At 33.7% G+C, this 12,502-nt stretch overlaps 1 protein-coding gene across 3 annotated transcripts in view; it reads right to left on the reverse strand.

Moving 5' to 3' along the window:
* Positions 1-2,754: 2,754 nt before the first annotated feature.
* Positions 2,755-12,502, reverse strand: part of CCNT2 (cyclin T2) — a 36,854-nt gene continuing 27,106 nt past the window's right edge. Inside the window, exons 7-10 of one of the 3 annotated variants that reach the window (XM_004674699.2) lie at positions 11,970-12,133; positions 7,049-7,119; positions 5,393-6,551; positions 2,755-5,291 (exon numbers count right to left, since the gene is read on the reverse strand). In XM_004674699.2, coding sequence (XP_004674756.1) covers positions 5,224-5,291; positions 5,393-6,551; positions 7,049-7,119; positions 11,970-12,133 — 1,462 coding nt within the window. In that variant the 3' untranslated portion in view covers positions 2,755-5,223. Of the gene's footprint in view, positions 6,552-7,048; positions 7,120-11,969; positions 12,134-12,502 lie in introns of those variants that run through there. The other 2 variants (XM_004674698.2, XR_001145686.1) reach the window with 2 other exon arrangements.

Here is a 12,502-nt window from a genome sequence, read left to right on the forward strand (position 1 = left end):
GTTATAAAAAAACATCTCAAAAAGAATGAATATAAAGGAACTTAAACCAGTAAGTTTGCAGCGTTTAATACAAACTCAAGTGTAAGGTATTTGAACAGGCCTTTCATAATTCTCTCCAATATCCAAAATATATTCCAATTTGTCTTCAAGGCCATCTATTCTAGCATTCCTAGATCACCCAAGCCTTAAACCTCCCAATCCTATGAAGAGCCACTATTAAATTTTGTAAGGTAGAAAATTAAGGCAGAGTTAAGTAGTTCACCCATGTTGTCAGTTACTAAGTGGTTAGCTGAAATTGGAATGTGGGCATTTGATCCCAAAGGTCACACAATTCTTGATGATAAATGTAATTACTCAGTCACTTAGAGACCTTTTCTCTTAGGAACCGAGTTATTTCTGATTTGTATCAATAAGTTAAGACATTCTAGAGCCTTGAATTTGTCAACAAATTTTATTAGTAATTCCTTGTATAGGTACTGAGCTAAAGTTCAATGACTAAATTAATTCATGCCGTACACACATATTCCTTCTTCAGATTTTCTATTAGTAAATATCCTATTCACAGGTCTTGGGGATTTTGAGTACATTCCAAAATGAAACCCTTACTCCTGACAGTAAGTGAGCACATGTAAAGGTTTTCAAACCAAGTAAAGCTACTTGGAAAACAAACACTTTAAAAAGAAGAATGTACTCATTATTCAGCAACAGGCAAGTCCAATCAACCCACTATTATAAACAGATTCAGTGAGTCTTCTGCCAAATCTTAAAAATAGTATTTGATAGCCCTCAGAATTTACTTTAGAGATGAACCACAGCAAACCAGTTAAGACATCTTTTTAAGAACAGAATTACTCCTAGCCACACACCCTTCAATGTACCTTGCTTATCAACTTACCTGTATAGGTTTGTAAGTCAGGCAAAACAGACACTGGTAAATTAGAACAGAAAAAAAAAATTACTAAAGCAAAAGCTAGTTGTGCCAAGTTGACACTGTGGAATGAAAAAAAATGAATTGATGGTCTCAAACCTAAAACACTTATGCATTCCAGATCTACTGACATCATCACCCTTATTGTGAAGATACATGTTTCAGGACAAACTTCTTAGAAACAAGTAAACTTATCTGCTTACATGTCAAATTATAGTGACCAAATTTCAGTTATTAATGTACCTATGAACTTGAACTCTCAAATTAACACATTTTTATCCTAACTTGGCAACCTAGGACAGGGACAGAATGTGCTGCTTTTCCCATGCAAAATCACCTGTCTAATCAGCCTATTAGAAAAGGGTACATAAAATGATCATATCCTTGTGTTCAGTTATTGACATGTTTCCCAAAAGTATTTGTACCTTTATTTTTATAGATGCAGTTAGTGAATTCTGTTGTGTCCCAGGGCCTCCTGAACTAGACTGCTGAATCAAGAATTATTTGTATTAAATTTTCAAAATTTCTCAGAAGAGACATCTTAAAAATCACAGCAATTTTAAGCATGGAAGTAGCTAAGAAACAACTGTTTCTCTAGGTAAAACTTGGGAATGGGTAGGTATTTTGATAACAGAATTTTCTTCTGGAGATATTTACCATATTTTAACAAAAAGTCTCACTTACTTCCATAGTAAATGTAAACTCCTAAAAACAGCTTACCCAAGCAAGTATACTTACAAAGCAAGTATACTTAAGAGTATGTAATATTCAAGCACATGTAAGTACTTATGTCTAAGGCTGGTAAAGAAATAAAAAATCAGCAATTTCCAAATATAACCCAAATACATGCTTAAAATAGTTAACTGACAAACATTTTAAACTTAATTTCTCTGATATAGACTTCAACTAGCCATTTCTTTAAAGACAGGGCAAAACCATAAGGTGTCCTATGTAATTATAATTTATTGGTACCAAGTAATGCAAGCACTCATGCCATTCCACATGAAATTAGTTGTCATGGTAGAAATTTTTTTCAACTATGAGAATGTGCATACACAGAAGAATAACAAGATGTACTTGTAATTGCTTTGCAAGATAAGCTTAGAAGTGATCACATGGCTTTTCAGTATTTAAAAATCTGCAACAAGAACTGGACCTATGGTTAAACAAAAAAGTAATGAGGACACTTTAAAGGTCTTACCACCAGTTTTGTAAAGTACATCTGCAAGAATGTTTCTATGAAAAACACTCCTTCGCTTTGGTCCTGAAAAATGTCCTATTTTAAAGTAGCTAAGGCAAATATTTACGGGGCACAGCTCAAAATTGGAAAGTTAGTTGAAAGAGGTAGAAGTAAAGCCAGTCTTTGTAATGTGCTTCTGCATACAGGTTAACAAATCTACTATCTAGGGAAAACACAACTAAAAAACAAATCACTCTTTTATAGGATGTTTAAAGATAATGCTTTTTAATATTTCAAATATTTAAAAAATTTCATCAAAATGAATCACCTTAACAGTACTTTGCACATGTGGAATTTCATACCTAAATTTGATACTATTTTGGTTTATTTATGGCTACTTACAAGAAGACTCAGTAATCAAGTCCATTCATTGGAGTCTTTTTCTTTGGTTGAGCCTATTGGGACCAGGCTGATGAATTATTCAATGCAAATGAGATGGTTAAAACAATATGGTTATGAATTATAAGGGTTTTCATTTAATGGAAATGAAACTTATATGAATTTCCATATTTATTTCCATGTGGTTTTAGGAGTTTATATCCTGATCAGAGGTCAAAGAGTTTGAATAGCTCACACAATCCTGGAAAAATTACAACTGGCTGCCCTTTAATAAATAAAGTCATTGTAAAGAATTACATTTACAGAGTGAAAAGTGAATACATAGCATTTCAAATTTAATTTCGGAAGTACTAATAAGTACTGACCCATAACAATATACACTAGCTACCTTTTTAACTGTCCATCATTAGCACCAATAAAGATTCAACAAAATTACCTTTATTCCCACATCTCAAAACAATTCTGCAAATTCTTAGTGAAGTTTAAGTATAGTCACAGACCTTAAATATTCACATTGTTTTCTATGTCATACTGAAAATAAATTCACTACTTTTCTGGATATTCTTTACAAAATCTTATTAAAATTCCTGGTAGTATCATCCCCAATTACACAGTAGCACAACCACCTATGTGTTTCACATGATAGCTCCTTAGAAGTTTCACATCTAAATTACCAAGAACAAAACCCTTCCCTCCCTCATCTTGCACTTAGCTTAATTCTATACTAGTCCTTGGATTATTGTACCACTGTAAAAGTATAACTGTATCAAAATTACCATGTTTATGGATACAATAATGTCATACAGAGTAACAAAGTTACATGTAATGACACAGATTACTAAAGTTATGCAAGACAAGGACAAATGTTAGGACATGCTAGCTAGGCAAAGTCCCTCCAATGAGGCTCCTAGTATCCTAAGTTCAAAAACATTGACAAAATAATGAACAATTATCTTTAAAAAATTATAAAGTTACTGGCAAATTAGGTAATTGCTAAATAAAAGTAGAGCACAAGATTAAACTCTAATATTTACAACTGCAACGAGTAAAATTACAATTGTGCACATATCAGTGGCTTTGTAACAAAAATAATTCATATACAAAGAGGAAAAAGACAGTTTTCAGCTCAACAGAAGTTGAATTCAACCCATCTCAAAGATAGTCAAGAACTCAAAGATTTACCACAGAGTAAATTCAGTATTAGCTGATAAACAAGAGCCATTATTACTGATAACAATTTTTGACAAGTCAAATTCTATTGTTTGTTCAGAAGTCACAAAACTGTGCAAATTTGACCTCAATATGAATATACTAAAATGTGCAAACAAATGTAAAACCTTTATTAGCCATTCTACCTGGAGGCTGACCATTTCCCCCCCTGTTAGCGCTTCCTGGTAACAGTCACAAGCTACAAATACAGGTACAATGCACAGTCAGCAATCTTTTTATTTATTGTTAGAATATAAAAGAACTGAGAGAGTAATAGGTTTAATTCATTTTTATAAGGAAGACTGTATTTACCTGAAAAAGAAATATGGCATCACACACAAACACACTTCAGGGGAGGTGTATGTTCAAGAATATGGTGTCATTCTGATTGCTAAAGGAAAAGCGATCCCTGCTTACTGTTACAATATGTAGTGTTAAAGTTCTTTAAGAAAAAAACTTACTAACTCTTTACTATGTAAGTTTTTGTGAATTTAGTTTTCAAATCACAGTAATCTACATAACCATTATTAACAGTTCTGTGTTTATAGTACTGCAACAAGCCAACAAACATTTAAATGCACTTCACATCAAGAGTATGTAAACTTTATTTTTTCCTCTTCAAGCCTTCAGAAAATTAGGGGCTATTTGCACAGCCAATCTGGTCAGAACCTTTGAAGGCAAAAATTCAGTGCCTCCCAGTATAAGTGACCATCTATGGCACGGCATCCCCATCTGGTAGTGAAGTGTCCCCCTTCAGTGGCTTCCAGTAAGGCCTAGAGTTTAAGGTTAACATGAAAAAGTGCCACCTTTTTAGATTAGTGATGGACTCTGACGAGATAAAATAAAATTATTCTGTATATTGTTATACTTACAAGCAGCTCCAATCCTGAGTATTTATGGTAATATCTAAACATACAAAAATGTATGTACATTTTTCTCCACTTTCTTGTAAACAGTTGTCAGTATACTGTTTTATCCCTTTGTCATTGAAACATGCAAATCATACATACAAATATAAATACACGAAAGAAAACAATTTACACTCATTCAAAAGCCAAGCAACAAAATAGCTACAGTATTCAAATTATAAATAACAAATGCTTGAGGCATCTTATATTCCTAGAAGCAGCCAGCCATTCCTTCTAATGTTCTTAGCTGCAATTGTAGAAATACTGAGTTTTGCACCTTCCATGCTTTTACAGTATTTATAACACTATCATATGTGGAGATAAAGACTTGTTTACTATAATTCTCTTCTTTTCAGAATGAAGAATAAAGCAGCACTTACAAATATTGAAGCAGTGGCAGCAATAGTGGGTGTTACCACTGCTAGATCAGAAGAAGTTTTCCATTCTAACAAATTTTTAAATAAAAAAAGTAAAGGAAAAAATTGACCTAAACAAATGATTACATGTTCATTCCTTGGGCACTTAACAGCGAGTCCAGCATGTCGAATGTGTCTTTGTAGTCCATATGCTGGCTGTTTGTACTGTACTCGTGATTGACATCAGGACCGTTGGTCTCCACTGGCTTCTTGTCCAGTTTCACGAGGGTGCTGAGATGTCCGTAGCCCACCTGGTATGTGACAGGGGGAGGAGGGGGTAAGGGATGGTTAAAAACAGAGTTGTGAGAGGATATATACTGCTTAACAGAGGAGGAAGAACTAGATGAACTACCTGAACTTTTGGAACTTTTGCTCATTTTGGAGTGATGGTTGTGAGATGCATCATTGATATGCAGCTTCTTTCTTGAAGAGCTGGAACTAGAGGAAATGCCATCACTGCTCAGGCCAACAGGACTCCTCAGAACAGTGGGTGCTATTCCATCAGCACTATGTTTACTGCCACCACTGCTGCTGCCACTGTGTGAGTGGGAATGCTTGTGACTGCTAGGGTGATGGCGGTTTACAGGATGCTCCTTATGCTTCTCCTTGTGGTCTCTGCTAATGTGTGGGCTTGAATGCTTGCTCTTCCCGCTGCCTTCATCAGAAGAGCTGTGTCTTTCGGAGGAAGAAACTTTTATTTTCATTTTCAGTTCTTCCTTACTGGCATTTTTATCAGTGGGTGGTATTGGAATCCGTAACTTTAGTGATCCACTCTTTTCCTTTTTATCTGCCATGTGTTTGTCAGGTTTTTCAGTATTTGTGATTGGAATTTTCATTTTAATGGGAGAAGTTACAGAACTGCTACTGGCTGCCTGTGACTGGATGTGTTTGTGTTGCTGTTCTACCTGGGCAGCTATATAATGATCCCTCACATCCAAATCAAGGGTTTCTAGCTTACGTTTTTCTCTATATTTATCTAAAGACATTTTTTGAGGAATCACTCCAGTAGTAGTAGAAATTGGCCCATGGTGTTTACTGCCCCCTGTTTTATGAGTATATTCTTGCTTAACAGAAGAGTGTTCAGAAATTTTGTCAGGTCTGTGATGTAATCCTGAATGCAGTGATATAGAAGGTCCCTGCTGAAAGTTGAGGTTGTACTGGCTACCAGACAAAGATGTCTCCTGTTTCTGGGAATATATCTGTTCTGTCCTTGCTGATTCTTGATGCTGAGGCCATTCTTGGTGTGATGACAAATTGTATGAGGTACTTGGCATTCCTGTTGCTAGCACTGACAAGTTATCAGATGTATGGCTGTCTTGAACAGAAATATTTCCTGAATTTAGAGGTACTGGTGCAGGAAATGCTGATGTAGATGGTTTCTGAAAACTTGGGTTTGTCGGCACACCAGTAACACTATCTACTAAAATGGAATTCTGGACCAAAGATGAACCAAGAAGTGGCGTCTCTGATACTTGTCCGTCTACTTTTGGTTTCTTAGCCGCCTGATTAGCCTATTTAAATAAAACACACACACAAAAGCAATGACAGCAAAGGAACTTAATACAAATTTTTCTGCTTATAAAAATTCTATATTAAATATATGAAAAAAAAGTCACCTAGGGTCCAAGATTATTACGCCAATAATTATTATTTAGAAGCATAACATAATGCTATCAGAAGTTGAAAGCATTGGCTTTAAAATAGATAAAGGTTAAACTGCAGCTAACATCTGAGAAAGTAATTTAACTTGTCCAGGCTTTAATTTCCAAATTTGTAAAATAAGGAGATTATTTCCATCATAATTCTGTGACACTTAAGAAAATTATAAACTGTTTAGCTAAATCCACTGGACATAGTTGAATAAACTGAGTTAATTAGTTTATGATATACTGTAATTATTTAAAAATATTGGAGATAATATTTGATCAAAAATCAACTATATTTGTAATAATATAATTATTACATGCAGATAATCTGATATTCTATTAAACCCTATCAATTCTCTTACCCTCCAGTTTCGAATCCTCTTCAACCTACTAGGTGTTTTCTCCAATATTTGTAGAAACTCATGTGTTAGCTCTAAAAAAAATTTAAATTTAAGACTTAGAAGGTGCCTTTTTAATTTAAATTTCTCTCAAGTGGGTTGTATTACAAAGTAACCTCTAATATTCATCTATTTCACTATTACATATGTTCCTATATAACTTTTAGTACAAACAAAATTCTGAACTGATATTTTCAAAGATGTCTTTTAAAAGAAAAAAATCACATTTCCTGTGTCCCAATTTTACATTCTTACTCAGAATCTCTTGAAAATTTAATAGCATTGAAAAAAACTGCCCTCAAAAAAAAAAATCTCCAAGCCAAATATCATATCGTTAACTGTTGTTCAACAACAACAACAACAACAATAACAAAAATCTGTTGTGGTCAAGAAGCATCAAGATACTCTTTAATTAGTGAGCAGATGAGGATATTCTATTAAATGAAAAGGATTATTTGTATAATCTTTCCTTTCTGAAGACTTTATCACACGTGTACATATAATTATAATATATATAACGTAATATATATTAAGATTAAAATTATTTCAAAGTTAAATGCCTGTTTATCTCACGATAATTATTAATTACAAAAAGAAAATAGTAAACTTTACAATGGAGAAACCAGCACTTAATCATGTGACCATGTTTAATAGCATTAAGACATGATATGCCCCCCTTGAGTAGCGCACACCCCCATTCTGTGATATTCCTCCTGCTCAAAATACAAGGCTTCTATCTAGCAGTCAGAAAACAACAGACAAACTCCAATAAAAGGAGCATTCTATAAAATAACTATTTTCTTCAAATTGTCAAGGTCATAAAAGAAAACCTTCACATAGACTAAAGAGAGATTAAAGGGGCATGTCATCCAAATGGATGCAATCTCCTGTTACATAAAAACTGAGAAAATTCCAATCTGTAGTTTACTTACTAGTATTATACTAATATCAATTTTTTGCTTTTGGTATTACACACACACACAATGTTAACACCAGAGAAATTAGGTTATGGAATTCTGTACTACTTCACAATTGTTTTAAGTTTAAAATTATTTCAAAGTTAAAGGGAAAAAAAATTCTTCCACTTCTACTCATTGCTTCCTAGCAATCAACACACCACACCACTAACATTAGTAAATTACCCTGGTCATACTTTTATACTAGTTTTTTCTTAAATATAGGATGAAAGATAACCCACTTTTCTAAAGTGGTCTGATGATGATTACATAGACTTATACCCCAAAATAGTGTCATTAATAAAGTTAAAGGCCACTCAGAAAAAAATACTAAAATTAGTCAAAGGAATTATAATATCAATAAATATTAATACCAATTTAGCCACAATATTGGAAGGAACCAATGTCAATATAAATTATAGAGGCTGAGTCACTAATTTCTAGCAGGAACAGTCCCTCTTATAAACTATACGAGGGAAATGCTAAGACATATATTGTCTATATTAAGACAATATAGAATTTGTCTCAATGCAGCAAAGAACATGCAAAAACTGGGCATCACTGTATGTTCACAAGCTATGATAACTAAATCCAATACCCATTTGTTCATATTGAAAAGATATCACTTTTCCAAATAGACACTAGTAAATCTAGCAGACACATAATACTTTTGGGCAATATTAACAAGAAATTGTTTTAACTTCACTTCTTTACCAATTTGGTTGTCAAAGATTACATGCACAGAGTTCTGGTTTAAAACCTGGAATGTATCAAGCATAATTGCAAGCTTTATTTTACTTTCTTAAATATCCCACACAATTATATTTTATACGAGGTACAAAATTATCTGTGAAATAGTCACACATTGTAAATAATAAATCGCATGCACAAGTATCAGAGTATACTATTCAGAAGGCCAAAAAAAACAAACAACAAACAAACCAAAAACAAATGAGGGCTTGCTATTAATTGCTAAAAAAAAAAAATTCTGGGCCCTCCCTGGTGGTGCAATGGGTTAGGATGCAGCACTGCAAGCTAGCTGCTGCCGCTTCAGTGTGACTTTGATTCCCAGCCCTGGAGGATATCCACATGGCATGGCAGACCTCTCCTGACTTACCTGCTGCTCCCCTCAGCAGTGCACTTTGTGATCTGCCTGTTCTGCTTCCTACTCTGTCTCTGGTGAAGCCTCACACCATCCCTGCACCTCTGGCCTGTACCCCAGTTCTGTGTGTGTGCGTGTGTATGTATGTATGTATGTATGTATGTATGTGTGTGTGTGTGTGTGTGTGTAAATAAATAAATAAATCTCTAAAACAATTCTACAAAATAAAATAAAATAATAAAACCATGTCCAGTCAATGTTGGTTTTGGAACAGCCCTTTAAATGAATTATTGCAATAAATACTAAGGCCTCAGATGTCATGTTAAATTCAGATACATCTCAATAGTTTAAATTTTGTTATTTTTGTGATCAAAATTGAGAAGGGGCTCTCACATATTTGTAAAGTTTTTAGTGCGTTGTTTCCAATGGTTTTGCAATAATGAACTGGAACATTTTCAGAATGGTGAAGTAGGGATATGTAGACAATCCCCCTGTTGTGTAAACAAAAAATCATAATAACTTACCTATAGCCTAAAAGCTGTATATAAGACAGATTACTTGCTTTTTGCAGACTTTATTGCCATTTGTATAAACTATTTTTATTATAATTATTCCTGCTTTATCTGACTGGTAAAAATGTGTTGTAGATAACCTAACTTTTAAGTTACAAATGTAAAAAAGCTGCCACATTAATATTTAAAAGATACAATTTAAATTCATAGATATCTTTCCCTCTGGATATGCTTTAAAAAAAACCTGGACATAAAAGATAATTTCATTCATATGTGGAATATAAAGAAACAAAGGAACACACAAACCCAAACAAGCCTAGAAATCTGATTGCAAAGTTAAGTCTATCAGAGGGAGAGGGTTGGTGATAGAAACCCAATGGACTATGCTGGATGATTATGGGAGCCTTTGGTATAGCATACTGTTTATGGTTATACACACTGTTTATGAGACGTAAATCTATATTGCAAAATCAAATGGTGTTATAACAATACAAATATTTTTTGTTGTTGTTGGTGTCTGTAACCAAATTTATCCCTGAGGCCCAGAAGAGGAGAATCAGGGCCCATGAGTCACAGTATTACTGTAGCAGCCTTTTGGGCCCATGTCTGCCATGGTGGGGCAGGCATCGAATTTGACACAGCTGCACATAAAATGAGTTTTGTTTTTTTTTTAAAGAAAACTTGCTCACTTTATCCAGTAGCTTATCAGACTTCTAAAAGGATTAACCCATCCCCCTGCCAAAAAATACTACCTTTGACATTATAGGAAAAGAGCTTAATTATATAGCAGTACTCTGATATATCAATATGTAGTCTGGGATAATTTTTTTCAGAGAAAAGAAACCCCAAAAAAGAGATCTATCAAAAAAGCATTTTATCAAAAAGGGCGACAAATTGGCCAATGGCCCAAATATGGTCTAAATCCTACTTGTTAAAGTTATTTTTTACTGGAATACAGCCACACCCATTTATCTACAAGTCACCTAAGGCTACTTTCCAGTAACAGTGGCAGTTAAAAAGGTACACTAAAAATTATAGTTCACACATTTTAAAACAGTTTAAGGGTTACAGATCCTTTTAAACATCTAAAATTTTACTGGAAGACATCATTCCATTGCCATAAGGTTCTCTCACTTTATGTAAAGATGTCTTAGGCAGCAACAGAAATAAATCCTATTTTCTCATTAACTTAAATTTGATAAAGGACTGAAAAATGACCAGAAAAAGAATAGGTTAAAAACCTAAAATATTAGTTTAGGCTTATCTACTAGGAAAGAGGTATCACCTATTTCTTTTCTTAAATCTATAGCTCTGGTTAAAATGTTTCAATTCCCAAAATCTCCTACCGTTGGACAGCTTCTCTTAACTTCTCAACCACACAATTTTCTTATCAGGAGACCTCCAAATTCCAGGTTCATAAACTATAGAACCTGGAACCTCCAAATTTCCTTCTAAATATTTAAGGATGAAAGGTCATAATGGTATTTTGGCATCACAGCAAAGAAGAGAAAATAGCATTAACATGAAAACACTTCCAGCTCATTCTTCATTTTCTACAATGGATAAATACCCAACTTTTAGTCTAAACATCTGAAACCCAACAAAATTAGTGTACTCATAGCAAAATAAATCGTATTTCCTTGAAAAGTAATGAAAAAGTTTTAGGTGTACTGGTGGCTAATGCATATTCAACTTTTATTTTTCCTCTTTATGCTAATGAATCCTTATCATCATACTGTTATTTGTTCATATACCTACGCTTCTAAATTCTTTCTTCAAACAGTTGAAACAATTATAATCATATTTTAAAAGTATTAAAAAAAAAGATTTATTTATTTACCCCTGAACTGGGGTACAGGCCAGAGGTGCAGGGGCGGTGAGAGGATTCACCAGAGACAGAGTAGGGAGCAGAACAGGCAGACTGACCAAGTACACCTGCTGAGGAGAGCAGCAAGTAAGACAGGAGAGAGACACATCTGCCGCACCATGTGGATCACCTCGCACTGAAGCAGTTGCAGCTAGCTTGCAGTGCTGTGCTTTAAGCCACTGCACCACCAGGGAGAGCCTTTTTAAAGTCTTTATCTTTTGAAATATAAACTGAAATACTGGTAAACGAAATGGTATCTGGAACTAGCAACAAAATCACCAAAAGGGCAAGGACAGAGATATATTAACTGGCCAGAATTTATGAGTATTCCATAGAACAATGAGTAAATGGGAATTCACTATTTTTCAAACTTATACAGATGTAGATAGATTTTTCTAGTGTAAAAAGAAGTGTTGCTTAATGTGAAAAGATAATTTTCTTTACTTACCATCTAGTAATTCTAGAGTAACTGTAGGATCCACATATTCCCACCAATGTTTTCCATCAGTTGACACAGGAATCTCCCAATTGGACCATTTGCAAGCCAAATGAATGCACACACATGCTATCACTGTTGGTTTGTACTGAAGACAGAAGGTTGTAAGATGTAGACTGTTGTGGAGCAGGTGTGAAAATGAAGAGCCATAGAAATTCAAATATGTAAAACAAAGAAAAACATTTACCAGTAAGATTAGAGCAAAATGTAATTATAAAGATACCTTTTAAAATTTAGAGTACAAAATTTATTTTGCTAAATTAAAAACTAATCTACAAAATTTTTAATATATGCTATATAATACTATAAAAAATAAAACTACTATAAAAAATAAACTAAAAAGTATGCAGATAATGAACATTCACCACACTGTCACTCTAGATTATATTAATATTTTATCAAAACTGATATCAGTATCAACTAAGTTAAAAGTATTTTTATTTCTTTATAACAGAATGGAAGATGGTATATTTTCCCATAAATAT

Source organism: Condylura cristata, unplaced genomic scaffold, assembly GCF_000260355.1.
Source record: "Condylura cristata isolate star-nosed mole 26May11 unplaced genomic scaffold, ConCri1.0 scaffold00002, whole genome shotgun sequence".
Lineage (NCBI taxonomy): Eukaryota > Metazoa > Chordata > Mammalia > Eulipotyphla > Talpidae > Condylura > Condylura cristata.